The 18,638-nt window shown below is 40.9% G+C and overlaps 2 protein-coding genes across 4 annotated transcripts in view; one reads left to right on the top strand and one right to left on the bottom strand.

Moving 5' to 3' along the window:
- The window catches only part of LOC311034806 (uncharacterized protein), a 313,846-nt gene that overhangs the window by 120,862 nt on the left and 174,346 nt on the right, over window positions 1-18,638 (top strand). The gene's annotated exons all lie outside the window — the stretch shown is intronic.
- On the bottom strand, window positions 2,963-16,707 carry LOC311035538 (uncharacterized protein). 3 transcript variants are annotated; one of them, XM_084043812.1, is made up of 7 exons: window positions 16,479-16,707; window positions 11,948-12,185; window positions 9,492-9,740; window positions 7,110-7,529; window positions 4,714-5,068; window positions 3,674-3,976; window positions 2,963-3,010 (listed from the first exon to the last, which is right to left on the bottom strand). In XM_084043812.1, the coding sequence occupies exons 1-7, from the start codon at window positions 16,566-16,568 to the stop codon at window positions 2,971-2,973; spliced, it is 1,695 nt and encodes a 564-aa protein (XP_083899938.1). In that variant the 5' UTR covers window positions 16,569-16,707; the 3' UTR covers window positions 2,963-2,970. The 3 variants fall into 3 exon arrangements, with proteins under 3 accessions (XP_083899938.1, XP_083899937.1, XP_083899939.1); XM_084043811.1 differs by lacking the exon at window positions 2,963-3,010 and having other exon boundaries at window positions 3,545-3,976; XM_084043813.1 differs by lacking the exon at window positions 2,963-3,010 and having other exon boundaries at window positions 3,545-3,976; window positions 9,492-9,737.

Here is an 18,638-nt window from a genome sequence, read left to right as displayed (position 1 = left end):
CCACCGGGGTCATTTGTTTATTTTTGGAACACAGTTCTTATTTGACGCGATATTAAATACGTCTATGGGGATTCATAATGGGGGTGGAAAACCGCGAACCAGGTAGACAAACCTAGGATGTGTAATTTACGTCAGACTTCAGTGCTCTATAGAATACACGGGATGAACAAATGAAATTGGAAATAATGAAATATAACCTTTACCTGTTCCGTGAGTGACAAATAATCCTGTTGATTTGCTCTTGGAACCTGTCACACGTTCAAGCTTCATCATGAAATAAATATGAAAAGTTAAAAACACCAAAAAGATTCAAAAGCAACTTCCTTTAATAATCACATTGTAAAACAAAAACCACTTCAATAAATATGTTGAAATAACCGAGGAATTGTCAGGAGTGGAGAATCAAAACCTGGTCAGCACAGTCTCTCATATGTACCATACCCTCATATCTCCATATTTTAACGTTTTGTTTTGTTTTAGTTTTTCACATAAATGTATGCTAAGTTAGTTTTGCCTTCAGTACCACCTTTCCCCCATTTCTGAATCCAAGCACCCCCTTTACGCGACAATTCTTTTTTTGATTAGAAAATACTGACTTCAAAAGTCCAATTATGTCAAATTATGTTCAAAATAAAACAGCTTAAGTATTTATTTCTATTCAAGTTTTGGACTTAATTCTAATGTAATGGCTCAGTCTCCTGTAAGTTTAATAAGAGACTGAGCCATTGTTGTGGGGGAATAGTGAGTGACGATATTAATTTGTATATATACACACACACACACACACACACACACACACACACACACACACACAGACACATTTAAATAGGCTTAATGACTATGAAAGCCAGATTGAGTTCAGTGAGGACTCGGAGAAGGTGTGTAGAGTACAGCAGATTATCTGGTGTGAATATCATATGGAGAATATCAAAAGTCTAGCAGATAGCCTAATTCATTTAGTTCGAAAATGCATCATTATGGATTGTGGAAGCAAACCAACTTCAGTCCACAAATTATTTTTCAATAAAAGAAAATTAATACAAAAAAAGGGGGAGGGGGTGCATATAGGGGCCCCATATGAGCTCTTGAAACGGGCCACCAGATCATTAAGGCCGCCCCTGCTTGTCAGGAGGGAGTGTTGGGCGGGAGGAGTAGGACGAAGGCTCTACGTCCTCCTGGTGGGGGCTCCTCACTGGCAGGTGAGTCAGTAGAATACAACAGCAGTGACAACACAGAGATGTGTGTGGGGAGGAATTAACTGGCACAACAACTAAATCGGGGGGGAAAAAGGGGTTTTAAAAAATGATGAAAATGTTATTTTATCATCATAAAGTTGTTTTTTTAGGTTATCCCATTAAGACCTGGAACGCCTGTGTCACGTAAGATTTCTTTGGCTATTCAAAAATAGCAGATATACAAGCTCATAGCGCCACGCTATGAGCTTGTATATCTGCTATTTTTGAAAAAATCTTGGAAAAAAAATGCTTTCGATTTTTTTTCAAAAACTGTTAGGATTTAGATTGTTTTTAAGAATGGCCTCAGGTCTTAGTGGGTTAATTATTTGGGGACCCATTTGGAATATCCTCCTGGTCCAACTGTGGGGCCCCGGGCCACAGGTTGAGAACCGCCGACTTGGAGCAGGTCAAAGGACAAGGTCAAGGGTCATCATAGGACAAGGTCCCTAATCACAAAGTTAAAGTGATAATGATCAGTGTGTCGCCCCCCGGTGGCTCACTGGGTCAGAGCACGACGTACCACATGAATAAGGCTCTTTAACACAGCTGGCCCACGGTTCAAATCCCACCCCTGGCTCTATGCTGCATGTCTTGTCTCTCTCTCTCTCTCTATCTCTCGCCTTTCATGTCTCACTGATTACTCTCTCTATCATAAATAAAGCAGGAATACAAAAAACTACAAATAATGTTAAGAAAGGAAAGTAAAACTGAATGATAATCAGTCATATCTCAGGAACACAGAGACACAGAACCAGAGGTGTTGGTGCAACTCATCCATTATTTTATCCATTGCTTTTTTTGTGAATAATCAAGAAACTTTTAGAATTTTTATGTATTGCAACAAATCGATTATACTGTGTATTATAGTGACAATAGTGTACTGTAGTTATCTGCTCTTTTTTTTTTACTATTTTTGAAATGTTTTGAAAATGTTCGCCAAAATCTTCAAAATTGTATTAAACTAATATAAAAAAGCATATTTAAAAAAGCATGCTTCTGGATTATTCAATGAAGTGAAAAAAAAAAACAGAATAATGGGCAATAAAATAATGTCTGTTTAGTTGCAGCCCTGTGTGTGCAGCCTTCTCCTCTGTAAACACAGCTATGTGTATGTGTTGATGACATGTGTTCATATTCTATGCTCTGTTGATGAACTGAACTGACTTGTTTGTGTTAAGCTTTTAGCCTAAATGTTTTACTGTGCCTAATAGTTTTTGGAATAATAAAAGTATTAATCAATCGCTGCTGTCTCTGCCATCTCAAGTCGATTAAACAAAAAAGGAAAAACCCATTCAATCCGGGAAGACATCTGTGTCATTTTAAGATTTCTTTGGGCTATTCAAAAATAGCAGATCTACAAGCTCATAGCGCGGCACAGAGTGCCGCGCTATGAGCTTGTAGATCTGCTATTTTTTGGGGGGATTTTTTTTTTAAAGCAAACATTTGTAAAAAATGTTGTTCCAGGGTCACTCAGAAGCAAAGATTTGAGTTACAAATGTTCCCTTTACAAAATATATATTCAAAGATTTGCAAAGATTTTCAAGATTTTTCAAACAAAAATAGCAGATCTACAAGCTCAGAGTGCCGCGCTATGAGCTTGTATATCTGCTATTTTTTTTGAATAGCCCTAAGAAATCTATACAATGACACAGATTCTTTCCCGGTCTAGATGAATTAAACCAAAGGAAAAATGTTTTTTAAAGAAAGAAAAAGCTGTTTTTAAAAAGGTTTAAAATCAGTGAACGTTGGTGTACTCCCACTGTCTGCTGTGGGAGCTGTGCTGCAAATAAAGCAGAAAATAAAGTCAAATAAAAGCCAAAAAAAAGCATTCGTGTCATTTTAAGATTCCTTTGGCTCTTCAAAAAAATAGCAGATTCCCTCGGTGCCGCGCTATGAGCTTGTAGATCTGCAATTTATTTATTTTCATCGTGAAGATTTGTGCAAATCTTTAGTTTGAATATATATATTTTTTTTTTTAAAGCGAACATTTTTAACTCAAATCTTTGCTTTTGTGGGATTCTACAAATTATCTTCTAAATCCTAACAAGTTTCTGAAAAACGTATGTTTCTATATCAGTGGTTCTCAAACCGTTTCATGTCAACGACCCCCCAAATTATATGTATTTGGCCGCGGACCCCCCCCCCCCCCATCTCAAAACGTGTTGTTCCAGGGACCCCCCCAGGAAGCAAAGATTTGAGTTACAAATGTTCACTTTAAAAATATATATATATATATATTTAAAGATTCGCACAATTTGCAAAAAAAATAGCAGATCTATGAGCTTGTAGATCTGCTATTTTTGAATAGCCAAAGAAATGACGAAAATGACACAGATGTGTTCCCGGCCTTTAAAGGGTTAAAAAATCAAATTAAAAGTTTTAAAAAAGTTTTGAAAAATCAGTGAACGTTGCCATACTCCCACTGTCTGCTGTGTGACCTCTGGTGGAACTTGAGCCCGCCGCAGTTGCGGAACGTCTTGCCGCACTGGCCGCACGCGTACGGCTTCTCGCCCGTGTGGATGCGGAAGTGCCTCTTCAGCGCCCCCGAGTGGCGGAAGCGCTTGGTGCACACGGAGCAGGTGTACGGGCGCTCGCCCGTGTGGATGCGGAGGTGCGTCTTCAGGTTCTCCATGCGGTTGAAGTCCCGGTTGCACACGGTGCAGCGGAACGGGCTGCAGCCCGGCGGGTACAGCGCCACCTTGGTCCTCTGGGGGGCGCCGCCAGCGGCAGCGGCCTGGGGCCTGGAAACAACCAATCATCCAAAAGTTCATTGAACTGATCGATTTAAGTGGATTATAGAAAGTAATCCATAATTGACTGACGTTCATAAAAGAAGGTTTCATGACATTCAGTTTCACCACACATTAAAAGTCTTTGTCATGGTCCTTCAAACGTGTATAAAACGTTTTAACGGAAAATTCCACTCCAGTGAGCCATTGCAGGTGTTTTTCTCTCACATTTCTTAAGCCTTTTCAACTGCAATGAAAAAAGAAATCTTTGCCTGCGGGTGTCACTGTTGAGGGATTTTGCCTGTCAATCATCACCTCAGCTTTCACGTCGCCACAGACCTCGCTAAATACCTTATGATCCTGCGTTGTGGAGAAAAACAACACCGAGATAATGGCGGATTAGGGGAAGCTTTAGACCGGCGGCGGATGGGAACGAAAATCTTCGATTGACATTGACTTCCGTTTCCGGTGTGCTACAATGAAATGTGTCACTGTGAGAGAGGCCTACAATGAAATGTGTCACTGTGAGAGAGGCCTACAATGAAATGTGTCACTGTGAGAGAGGCCTACAATGAAATGTGTCACTGTGAGAGAGGACTACAATGAAATGCAAACTGCTGATAAAGTATTCAATCAAAAAACTGGGATATAAGCCTCTGACATTCTTGTGTTTTCTATCCTTGACATTTTTCTTTCTGTGAGGAACATGTAAGTCAACATAACATCGAATGAATCAAATCAATTCAAACCTTGTGGACGCGGCTTGCTGTCGAGCGGTCTGCTGTTGGTTCTGGTGTTGTTGTTGTTGTTGTTGTTGTTGTAGTAGGGTCTGTTGACACTGTCCATAGTGTCTACGCAGCAGGCTGGGGGCGTGGAAGGCCTGTCCACACAGCTTACACACGTGAAGGCTGCTCGCCGCCACCGTGGGATCGCTGCGTCCGCCGGCACGGCCGCTAGCCCTGACGTGAACGCCATACACCTGTGGTGGCGAGGAGGAGGAGGAGGAAGGAGCCATCTCCCCTGGAGGAGGGAGGAGGCTGGAGAACTCCCCTGAGGAGGAGGAGAAGTCTGGAGCGTTGCTGCCCCCACTGAGCTGAGGGAGGTCTGCAATGAGAGGGAGAAAGAAATCGTACATTATTTTCATGAATTAATGGCCAACTTCATCAAACGGGTGTCGCACAAATGTAGTGAAAACAGATCTACAAGCTCACGACGACTACCCTCCCAAGGTGCTGGTTACCTCATAGTGACAAGGTTCGGGTTTGGGGGGGGGGGGGGGGGGACAGTTGGGGGCAGAGCATTCACACATCGTGCCCCCTGTCTTAGGATTGCTCTCCTTCCAGCTGTTAGGAAAGCAGACTCTTTGGACATATTTTTTAGTCTAGGCCAGTGGTTTTCAACCAGTGGTCTGGGGACCACCAGTGGTCCTTGAGGGGGTTCCAGGTGGTCCCCTGCTAAATGATGGAGAGTTGGTAACCAAATGGACCCTTATAGATCTTTAACTCTTGAGAGTGTAAAATGAAACCAAATGGACCCGTTTCATTTTACGCTCTCAAGAGTAAAGTTATATTGTTAACCCACTGAGACCTGAAGCCGATTCTACATGTCTCCTAAATCCCAACAGTTTTCTGAAAAACGTATGTTTCTATATCAGTGGTGCTCAATCTTTTTCATGTCAATGACCCCCAAAATGACATGTATTTGGCCGCGGACCCCCATCAAAATATTTTGTTCCAGGGACCCCCCAGAAGCAAAGGTTTGAGTTAAAAATGTTCGCTTTAAAAAAATATATATATTCAAAGATTTGCACACATTTTCACGATTTCACGATAGCAGATCTACAAGCTCGTAGCGCGGCACTCGGTGCCGTGCTATGAGCTTGTATATCTGCTATTTTTGAATAGCCCAATGTGTAAAATAATGCTTTTTAGCTCAAATCTAAAAATGACACAGTTCCAGGTCTTAATGGGTTAAACATCTGCATTAATTAAAGAACTGTTATTTTGATCAACGTTTGCCTGTAGGCTCTTCTATGGTACCAACATCAATACAGGAATTGTGGACAAAATGGGTCTAAGAGTCTAAATCTCATCAAATGGTGGTCCGTGGCTCAAATGCCTTGTAAATAATGGTCCTTAATATGAAAAGGGTTGAAAACCACTGGTCTAGGCTTAATAACCACCTTTTCTCCTTGCATTATGCTCCCATAGCTTTATTGATTTTATTGTTGTGTGAAGCTCTTCTTAGCTTGAGGTTTTAATACTTTATTATAAATATTTTGTGATTTGTATATTTACAGTTGTGCCATGATCACAGAGCACTCCCTCTGGTCTGATGACAGCCACAGGAGGTGTGGTTTGGAGGACAACTGCTTTGAGTTGCCATTATTGTTTATACTCAACAGAAACCAAGGATTAATTGGGAGAAAAACAGCCTCTGAAAGTTTTAATGGGATGCATTTTTACACGCGAGTGCAGAGACCACTTTAACAGCATCTTATGAGCGGTGGGGTTCATTTGGTGCCGGCCTGCGCCCGCATACCGGTTCTTATTGGTGTGACGTCGTCAGATAAGGGATCTGTTGTTTCCCCAAAACGGAAGGAATAGTAGAGGTCACAGTAATCGCAAGATCGGGGAGGAGAGCCCAGCGGGGGCATTCACGCTCCTACATAATGCCCACATGACACGCACCATGATTCAATATTTCAAGCAGGGTCTTACATCATTGTCTGGTCTAACGGTGCCTTTTGTAAGTTAACCCATTAAGACCTGAAGCCGATTCTACAAATGTCTTCTAAATCCCAACAGTATTCCGAAAAAAACGTATGTTTCTATATCAGTGGTGCTCAAACCTTTTCATGTCAAGGACCCCCAAGATTATATGTATTTAGCCGCGGACCCCCATCTCAAAACATTGTGTTCCAGGGACCCCCAGCAGCAAAGATTTGAGTTAAAAATGTTCGCTTTAAAACAATACATATTCAAAGATTTGCACACATTTTTACGGTTAAAAAAAAAATAGCAGATATACAATATAGTAGATCTGCTATTTTTGAATAGCCAAAGTGTAAAATAATGCTTTTTAGCTCACAGCTAGATGCGTTCCAGGTCTTAATGGGTTAATTCAAAACGCTGTTCTTACTGACCCAGAGCACAGCTGGGTCCAGGAGCCACGGGGTCTGGGTGTTGGTGTTGGAGGTCCTGGAGGTTATTATTTTCCAGCATCTCTGGCTTCCACTCCTCCAGCATCTTGGACTGGACCAGAGACAGACTGTCCGGGCCGAAGTCCTCCACGTCCTCCATGGAGTCGAAGCAGCAGTCTGTTTCGGCCACGCCTTCCTTCTCCAGCGTCTTCTCCTCCTTGATCCGGACCAGCTGGACGCTGCAGGCCCTGTCCTCTGTCGTCCCTCTGGGACGGACACTGCAGGACCGGTTGTCCTCTGTCCCTCGGGGGGGACGGGGGGGCGGCACGGCTACGACGTCGCCCAGCTGGAACGCTGCGTCTCGACACGACGGCGGTTTGACGCTCTCCGTCTTTCGAACCCCGGACATCTGTTCCTGTGGTTCTGTAGGAGGGGACGGGACAACAGAACAGAACAGGGTCAGTGAATATCAAAAGTAAAAGTACTAAGATGTTTGAAAATAGCAGATCTACAAGCTCACAACGTGTTGCGCCGCGTTATACATAGGCTATCTTCAAATAGCCTATGTATAAAATAGCCTTTCAAATAGCCTATGTATAAAATAGGGCTGAAGTGGTTTTAGTTTATAATATAATCATTTATATCTGCAAAGAAACTAGTAACTAAAGTTTTCTAATAATTGTAGTGGAGTAAAAGCACACTATTTGCCTCTAAGATGTAGTCAAGTAGAAGTAAAAGCACTGAAAATACTTCAGTAAAGTAAAAAATACCTCAAAATTGTACTTAATTACAGTACTTGCGTAAATGTACTTAGTTACTTTACACCAATGGGAAATTCAATACAAGGCATGTTGTTTGAACAGCTAGAGGCTAGGTTCGTTGTTTACCCGGTATCCTATAGTTTCAATGTACAGATTATTATTTTGAGTTTATAGAGCACCGAAGTCTGACATAATTCACACATCCTACCTGGGTCACGTTTTTTTCCCCCCCCATTCTGAATTCCCATAGACGTGTTTAAAGGAGAAATCCGGTCATTTTAAGTGTTATGTTTGATGTGTGTCAAATCACTTACCAACGTATAAATGAAAATCGCGTAAATCCACAGAGCCCCCTATCGACCCCCACCGTTGTCATTGTAGGAGGATATAGAATAGCCCAAATTCGCCTATTTTAACCAATGCAAAGTCTGTTTTTTTGCTTCTAGTACTCATTGTTGAGTCCCATGATAATGTAACAGGCGCTAAAACTCCCGACAAGCTAACGGCTAATAACAGAACGAGCTAATGCTGGTTGCTGGTTTCTCTCCCGACCTGGCAACCTGGGGCTGCCATTCAGAGAGATAAGCAGCCCCAGCGTTAGCTCGTTTGTTATTAGCCGTTAGCTTGTCGGGAGTTTTAGCGCCTGTTACATTATCATGGGACTCAACAATGAGTACTAGAAGCAAAAAAACAGACTTTGCATTGGTTAAAATAGGCGAATTTGGGCTATTCTATATCCTCCTACAATGACAACGGTGGGGGTCGATAGGGGGCTCTGTGGATTTACGCGATTTTCATTTATACGTTGGTAAGTGATTTGACACACATCAAACATAACACTTAAAATGACCGGATTTCTCCTTTAATATCGCATCAGATAAGAACTGTGATCCAAAAATAAACAAATGATCCGGTGGTTTGACTCTTATGGATATGAAGCATCAACTGACGGTGAGAAAACGCTAATGTTACTTCCGCCAAATTAGTTAAATTTTCGCCAGAAACAGACTGTATCAAATATGAGTGACAGACTATCATAAACGATACAGAACCTCCTCCCTGACAATATCGGCGAGACAGTTTGTTTATTTTTGGACCACGATTCTTATATGAGACGATTCTAAGATGACCCAATGTTATTCTCCATAGAGAAATTACTTCTACGACCCAGGGGATGAACGAGTGACGTCAGGACTTCTGTACTCTATAGTTTAGACCAGTGGTTTTCAACCTTTTTCGCGTCAAGGACCTCCAAATTGACACATATTAGCCCACGGACCCCCATTTGAAAAGATATGCCAGGGACTCAACCGTTTTGATTTCTTGGGGGTCCCAATCTACACTGTATCATCATCATTAGTGTTCATGTAACTCTGAGAGTGTACAAATGTTACAGACATATAAGGGTCCATTTGGTTCCTAATTAGTAATTTGGCTGGGGACCCCCTGGAAACCCCTCCAGGACCACTGGTTGAGAACCACTGGTTTAGACAGATGCTAGGTTCTTGGTTTACCTGGGATCCATAGTTTCTTTGAGGCACGACGACACTGTCTCTCTGCATTTGATGCGTGTGATCGCCTCGCTTATTTTGAATACAATAAAATAAATAAAAGTCCTCCATACCGTGGTCAGGCAGGTGGTCGTGATGAACAGAGGAGGTCTCAGGAGGATACTGCTGGGACAGAACCCTTCCGTCAGCACAGATCTCCCTGAACGTCCCTCCGCCGTCTTCATCCTCCGAGCCCCCCGTGTCCGGGTCGGCCAGGGGTTCCGTCTTCAGGTCCTGATGACCGTGTAGAGCATGATGGACGATGGTCTCCTCCTGAGAGCCGGACGACGTGTTCTGAAGCGTTCTGCTGGACAGCAGCACTGCTGGGACATAAGATATACAGTATGGACAAACATCAACCACCACCATGTTTCTGACCAAAATACCTTGATTATCCCATTCAAACCGGGAATGCATCTGTGTCATTTTTAGATTTCTTTTGGCTATTCAAAAATAGCAGATCTACAAGCTCATAGCGCGGCACCGAGTGCCGCGCTATGAGCTTGTAGATCTGCTATTTTTGAAAAATCTTGAACATTTGTGCAAATATTTGAATATATATATTCTTTTAATGGAAAATGTTGTACTCAAATCTTTGCTTCTGGGGGTGCCATGTTAAGTTGCTATATTATCAGTGGTTCTCAAACGTTTTCATGTCAAGGACCACCCAAAATTATATGTATTTGGCCACGGACCCCAGCATCACAAAATATTTTCATCCAGGGACCCCCAGAAGCAAAGAGTTGAGTTACAAATGTTCACTTTAAAAAAAAAATATATATATATTCAAAGATCTGCACACATTTTCTAAATAAATAGCAGATCTACAAGCTCATAGCACGGCACCGAGTGCCGCGCGTCTTCTCCTGCTGCGCGTCTATGAGCTTGCATATCTGCTATTTTTGAACAGCCCAAAGAAATGTATGATGACACAGATGCGTTCCCGGTTTGAATGGGTTATGATAGTGACAATAAAAGGGTCTCAGTGTCTCACTGAAAACGCTGTTTGAGCTGAGGAGTTGCTCAAATGTCCTGATCTATGTTATCAGCACAAATAGCTTCGCTGAAATATAACCCATTCAATCCGGGAACGCATCTCTGTGTCATTTTACATTTCTTAGGCTATTGAAAAATAGCAGATCTACAAGCTCATAGCTGCTATTTTTGAAAAACAAATCGTAAAAATGTTAGCAAATCTGAATATATATATATATATATATATATATATATGCATTTTTAACTAAAATCTTTGCTTCTAGGGGTCCCTGGAACAAAATATTTTGAGATAGGGGTCCACGGCCAAATACATATCATTTTGGGGGGTCCCATTATAGCAACATAACTTTAAATAAAAACTGCTAGGATTTAGAAGACATTTGTAGAATCCCCGAGAAGCAAAGATTTGAGTTCAAAACGTTCGCTATAAAAAATATATATATATTCAAAGATTTGCAGAAATGTTCATGTTTTTTTCAAAAACAATAGTAGATCTACAAGGTCTGAGCTTGTAGATCTGCATTTTTTGAATAGCCAAAGTATAAAATAATGGTTAAAAGTGGTTACACACAGAGGTGTTCAACGTCGGGTCGTAAGTCACCGGCTTGACAGACACAGCCTGAACTTCCCTGAAGGATCAAAGAGTTGAACTATTGTCAGCTAGAAGTGTCCAGGGCGCCGCGGGCAAAGAGGACGGCCGACGGGGGCGCTGAAGCGTGATGCTTGGCCACTGGGAAGAGGAGCGTTGCACCAGCTCGTCTTTACCACAGAAATACATGGCACTGCCCGCTCAAAAAAGGCGTTTTCTGTGGATACGACCCCTAATACACTATGCATAAAACAGCCATACCCAATTATAAATAATGCCATTACAGTATCCTGCTCTATGCATAAACAACAATACCAATGTTGATTTTGACAGCATATTTTGATTTCGTTTTAGTCATAGTCTTTTAGTTTTAGTCATATTTTAGACATCAGCAATGTTTTACTGTTAGTCTAGTTTTAGTCGACTAAATATCATAAGATATAGTCGACTATATCCACAGTTAATTTAATCGACTATATAATGTATGTTGGCGGTGCCTTGATGGCGTCGTAATGGCTGATTTTACACTTGGTTGCATGCTGAAAATAGCAGATCTACAAGCTCACAACGCGTCGCAGCGCGACGCGTTGTGAGCTTGTAGATCTGCTATTTTCAGAGCACGTCACCCGAGCGCAACCAAACATAAAATGTCTTGTCTTTTAGTTCTACTGGATCTCTTCTCCACTAGATCCCTCACTAACATTTTAGTCTAGTTTTTATTTGTTGACGAAATGGTCGATATATTTAGTCATAGTTTTAGTCATCGTAGCTTAGTTTGTATGTAGTTTTTATCTAGTTTTCGTCAGTGAAAAGTCGACATAGTTTCGTCATAGTTTTAGTCGACGAAATCAACACTGAACCACACCCAATCATAATGCCATTACAGTATCCTACAACACCATGCATAAACGGTCTGCTCCAGGATGATACTGCTGGAGGTCTTACCGGGTTGTGGACCACCAGAAGGACCTCCTGCGGTAGGAGTCACAGCGCCCTCTCCTCCTCCTCCTCCTCCTCCTCCTCCCATGTAGCCTCTGATGAGCTCCAGCTGCTCCTCGGCCTCCTGCAGCCTCTGCTTGAGGCTGTCATTCTCCTGCTGCGTGTCGTGGACCTGTCCCCTCAGGTCCCCCATCTTATGGGCCAGCAGCTTGGTCACCTCCAGCACCGTGATCTCTACCGCCACCTAGGGAGAGGACACGTTACATTACATTACATTAGATCAGGGGTCTTCAACAGGGGGTCCTCAGAGCTACTACAGGGGGTCCACCAAATCTTTGTGTGATAGGATTTCGTTTTTTTACATGAACCACTTGGAACCCTAGAATTATTTTTCTGAGGGGAACATTAGCCTAAAATAGCAGATCTACAAGCTCACAACGCCTCGCGCTGCGAGGCGTTGAGAGCTTGTAGATCGGCTATTTTTGGCAAAGAGGTTATAGGTGTAGAGGGAAAAAAATAGCAGACTAAGTAAAAAAAAAAAACTTTAATCTGAAACACAATTTTATACAATATAGAGGAGGGGGTCCCTGCTTCATCTCTCTCTCAGCTAGGGGGTCCTTGGCCTGAAAACGTTGAAGACCCCTGCATTAGATCAGTGGTTCTCAACACATGTTTCATGTCAAGGACCCCCCATATTAATTATGTATGAGACCACGGACCACCATCTAAATAGAGTTTCGCGACCCCAGCTGGAATCGAACCCCAGTCTCCAGCTTGGCAGACCGGCAGGCAACAAGCAACGCCAAGAGAGCTAGCTCCCTTGGAGGAGCGAGTTACGGCCGGGTGTTTTGCGGCTGTCGCAACTAGGCCCGTCACAATTATTACATAATAATCACCTAATCGCAATTATTTGAGATAATCGCAAATTATTTTGCATAATGGTCATAATCGTTTCCATGTTGAAAAATGTTTCATTACATTTTCAAACATTTTCCAAAAATAGCAGAAATAGAATAGCAGAAATAATAGCTTAAAACATATTAATAAAAGCTATAAAAGCTAATAATAGCAGAAAAGAATAGCAGAAATAGTTGTTCTACTAGCTTACAACACGTCACAAAAGTGACGTGTTGTAAGCTTGTAGATCAACTTTTCCGCTATTCTAACATTTTTTATATGAAATTATCAAATGTGTCAGTAATTTCTTTGTATATCTAAGTTATTTGTCATATTTGCGCTGTGCAGTTTGTGATTATGGAGGAAATTAAAAAAAATATTAATATGCTCCAATGTTCAATGCCAAAAACACATTTAAATCGTTAATTGCAATTATTTGTGTGGCAATTAATTGCCAACTTAAATTTGTAATGGTGACAGCCCTAGTCGCTACACTATCAACAAAGCAGTAACAGCAGAAACAGCGGCATCCTGCACTATGCAGACACCAGTACAATCAATCAATCAATCAATCACCACGATTGACGTTCAGAGGTCTGCATAACTCTTAGGGTGTACAAAGGGATTTGTAGTACACTATACAATAATAATAATAATAATAATAAAATATATATTTGTACATTTTTACAAGTGCTACAGGGTTTAAAAACAATGGCATAAAAAGTAAATGTAGTAAAAAGTAAAAAAAAAACAACGACAACATCATAACACCTATTTGAGGTATAAAACAGGAGATTAGAAACTAATTACAAATCAAGGCATATACAAAAACACATGAAAAAAAAAAACCTAAGAAAATGCTTTGTTAAAAAGGGTAGTTTTTTTTGTCCATTTTCAAGTGGTCAAGGAGGGCATTCCACAGTCTCTCGGACCCCCAGGGGTCCTTGAGGGGGTTCCAGGGGCACCAGCTAAATAATACAGCATAACAATCATTTGAACCACTTTATTTATATGTTGGCTATTCAAAAATAGCAGATCTACAAGCTTGAAGGTCTGCTATTTTTGAACAACATCGAAAATGTTTGGAACATTCTGAATAATTTAGTAATTTTAATAATTTTACACAAATCTTCTCTTCTGGTGGTCCCTGGGCACAAGACATTATCAGATGGGTGTCTGTGGCCAAATATAGATCAATTTTGGGGGTCCTTGACATGAAAATGTTTGAGAACCACCGACACAAAGTCACCTATGTTTATGTTGTTCTGGTATTGTTTTTGTTTCTTAGATACTGTAGGCTTGATGTTTTATGTTGCACTGTCTGCAAGTGGCTGAGGGGTATTTATTTATTTCATATTCTTTATGTATGTAAGAACATAGGGACACTGACAAATAAAGTGATTCTTGAAGTCATATTAAATATGTAAACACTTGTTCTTTCACAGCTTGATTACTGTCAAATAATATGGTCGAATGCCACAAAGAAAGACTTAAAGGAGGAGTTCACCCAAAAAAATGACTTATTTTCTATCAATTGCACATGCACCCTATAAAGCCTTGAATCCATGGATTCTTTTTTTGTTTTTGTCGCATTCCTAAGCTAATAATTTGATTCCCGTCTCCTACCAGCTAATGTATCCGGTAGGAGACACAAAGTAGATTATTTGTGTCTCCTACCGGATACACACCCGGTCATCAAATTATTGTCTTAGGAATGCCAAAAAACTAAAATAAATCCATGAATTCAAGGCTTCATGGGGTGTGCAACTGATAGAAAATAAGTCATTTTTTGGGTGAACTCCTTCTTTGAGAAAACTCCAATTAGTGCAGGAGAAGGCAGCACGGCTTGCTCTCTAACGTATAGAACCAACCTCAACACCATGCACTTCCATTTAGAAAAGTTAAAGACAAAATGACTTTTAAGCCATTTAATACGGGAACGCATCTGTGTCACTTTAGATCTCTTTGGCTATTCAAAAATCGTGAAAATGTGTGCAAATCTTTGAATATATAAAAGAAAATTAAGCGAACATGTTTAACTCAAATCTTAGCTTCTGGGGGGGTCCCTGGCTGGAACAACGTATTTTGAGATGGGGGTACGTGGTCAAATACATATCATTTTGGGGGTCCTTGACATGAAAAAGCTTGAGAAACCACTGATATTATAGCAACATGGTTAGGATTTAGAAGACATTTGTAGAACCCACCAGCAGCAAAGATTTGAGTTAAAAATGTTCGCTTTGAAAAAAACAGTATATATATTCAAAGATTTGCAAAAATATTCACGATTTTTCAAAAATAGCAGATCTACAAGCTCATCAACCCAATGTAGAGTCATATACAACAATATACATAAGATATGCCGCCAGACAGGCAACACAAGGCCAGTTTCCACTTCACAAGGCAACACACATTATTTGAAGCCACAGTAAAATACAGTAGAAAAGGAAACATGGAATTCTTTGCCACTGTTAATGATCAAAGGGACACAGAAATCACTATTCAAAAGGATGATAAAGAGACACCTGGGGAAATATTTGGTGTAGGATGTTCTAGATTGTTTTGAATGCATTTTAATTACTCTTATGTGTTCTTCAATTTATTTTGGATATGGACAATAAAGCTTAATGTACTTTTTCTTTATGTATTGTTTTTATATGTGGACCCCAGGAACACTAGCGGTGCTTTAGGGCAGTGGTTCTCAATGTCAAGGACCCCCAAATTTACACGTATTAGTCCGCGGACCCCCATTTGAAAAGATATGCCAGGGACCCCCATAAGATAAGATTTTCACGGCTCTCTAGCAGTGATTCTCAACCATTTTAATTTCAAGGACCCCCCAGTTTGACATGCATTAGGGCTACGGACCCCCATTTAATGACATTTCTATCCCTGGGACCCCAATTTATATTGTAAAATCAATGTTAATGTAACTCTGAGAGTGTACAAATGGAACCAAATGGACCCGTTAGGGTCCATTTGGTTCCATTTGTACACTCTCAGAGTTACAAACCCATAAGGGTCCATTTGGTTCCTATCCATCATTTAGCTGGGGACCCCCTGGAACCCCCTCAAGTACCCCTGGGGGTCCCCGGACCCCACTTTGAGAACCAATGCTTTAGGGCACAGTTAATGGGGATCCTAACAAATAAACAAACCGAGTAGTAATAGTAACAGTCTCATATACTACCTGGATGAAAATATCTGAGTACTTCTTCCACCACTGGTAACATAGTCATGTTACATTTACCTGGAAGGCTGTTACACACTGTAACAGTGGTGTAAAGTAACTAAGTACATTTACTCAAGTACTTAAGCACAGTGTTGTAGATCTGCTATTTTCAAAATATTTGTAGACATTTTATACATTTGAAAACTTGTGAAATGGGACATTGTGCTTAATGAGAACTTTCTACTTTGGTACTTTAAGTACATTTTTGATACCAATACTTTTGTACTTTTACTCAAGCAAATTTAGAATAGCTGACTTTTAACTTATTTAACTATATTTCTACATTGTAGTATTGATACTTCCACTTCAGTAAAACATGTGAGAACTTTTCCCACCACTGTATTTATTAGTATAAAGGTTAGAGACACTGTAATAACACATAAAGTAATCTAAGTATATGTATTGTACCTGGAAGGCTCCATGGATGGTAGAGAGCAGCTCCTCCTGAAAGGAGGCCGACACAGAGGGACTGCAGGGCGGCTTGCCGCTCGTCTTCATGCCGCCGATCCCTCCACACACATCAGATCAGTACAAACACTGCTTTAATGGAGCTTTAACACACATTTAAAGGGTTTAGAACACATCACTGAACCTCTCTGTCTGATGATGATCCGCCATTGTTGTTCCTTCTGTGTACTGTTGCTGTTCTTCTTCTACTGACTGAATCTTACATGATTTACTCATGTGCGCCACTAGCTGTAGAATACAACCCTCGTAGACGTATTTATGATTTTCAATCTACGAGAGTTGTAGGGTTCACGCCCCCATGGAGACATGGACTTTCTGCACTATGCCCCTCAGATACTCCAAACGTGTACAAATTGAAAATAAAGGTGCTTACCCCCACGCCCCAAATGTTAACTCTCGCTACGCGGTAGTAGTTTAATGTAATAATCCATATCTTTCAATAAAGAAGTGTTTTAATGCTACCTGTGGCTGATTCTGTCGGAAGTTCCCAATGGGCGGTAGTGATGGGTAGTGACGCGCCCATCTGGTGAAACCCGGAATTACACTCAATGTACATAGGAAGTAAACGAGGGAGAAAAAATGGCGTTCGGCCACAGACGGCATTAAAACACTTCTTTTATTGAAAGATATGGATGATTACATTAAACTACTACCCCGTAGCGAGAGTTAACATTTGGAATTTATGGGTAAGCACCTTTATTTTCAATTTGTACATGTTTGGAGTGTCTACGGGGCATAGTGCAGAAAGTCCCTGTGTCCATGGGGCGTGAACCCTACCCTACAACTCTCGTATATTGAAAACGACAAAATCATAAATACGTCTACGAGGGTTGTATTCTACAGCTAGGTCATAGCGCAACTTTTTCCTGGTGTTGGCACGTTCTTCTTTTACAACCCGTACATCTACATAAACGTTCAAATGTCAAATGTAAAGTACTAACCCCTTGGCCATGGATGTAACAAGTTGAAACGGGTGGGTCTTATAGAATATGAGCAATGAAAAAGCATTTTAATCTTATCGGTGGCTATCTTCTTAAAATCTCCTTCATATGCTTTCAAAGACGTGACCCTATCGGTTGGAAGGTGTACTGCAACACTGATACGTTATAACTCTATGAGAAAATGGCCGCAAGTCGTATTAACATGCTTTTTATTGAACAATACGGAAAATACGGTTACTTAAACCCGGGCGTTTCAACTCTTTACATCTGGCAGGCCCGGGGCCAGGATGAAACGACTGAGGGGGCATTTGAAAAGTGGGGGGGGGGGCACATGTCGGGTCCACATGATTGTGGACGTTTTTGGGCGTTTTATTATTACTTTATTTCGGTTTTAGGGTTAGGGTAAGGTAAGGTTAGGTTAGGCTTATGTTATTTGTTATTTTTTATCAAAACAAATATAAAATAATACATTTTTTATATAGTAAAACTGAACAGTAGGTTTATTATCCTGTTATGCGATATTATGTGTTGATTGATTTAACAACAATTCACAATAGCTGAATAAAGAAAATAACAACACTTACATCCGTTAAATAGCATTTATTTAACTTTAAGAATTCAATCAATCAATCAAAAACCTGAGTGTCTGTACTGCACCCACAGCCCCGCTTTGCGCAGCATTTATTTAAAGTGTAGGCCTACAATCTCTCAACTAAAGTAATCAATCAATCACAAACCTGAGTGTCTGACTCTGAACTGCAGGACACAATATTTTATAAACCAACATAAATCATTCAACATTATACAATCCTGTGCTGTGTTCATTTGGCTAAAGCCAGGCAAAACAAAAACATTTAGAATAGATCACTATTGTCTCTTATGGGTAATGGGTCGCGCAGCAGCGCGAGCGCACTCTCGCTCTCTCTCTCTCTCTCTCTTTCTCTCGCTCTCTCTCTCTCGTCTCCCATCTCGCTCGTTGACCAAGCCTTCACCAAGTTCACCATTCTGTTGATTGCCAGTAACTAAGCAAGCACGGTGACTCGCTCGGTGAGTGAAGTGAACCACTTTAGAAAAACAAAATGTTTCCAAAGATAAACTGAAGACAAGTAGCAAGCAGCCAACACTGAAAGCGGTGTGCCTGTATCCAGTGGTGTCAACA

Source organism: Gymnoscopelus microlampas (assembly GCF_963454915.1).
Source record: "Gymnoscopelus microlampas genome assembly, chromosome: 19".
Lineage (NCBI taxonomy): Eukaryota > Metazoa > Chordata > Actinopteri > Myctophiformes > Myctophidae > Gymnoscopelus > Gymnoscopelus microlampas.
This window is presented reverse-complemented; position numbering and strand designations above follow the sequence as displayed.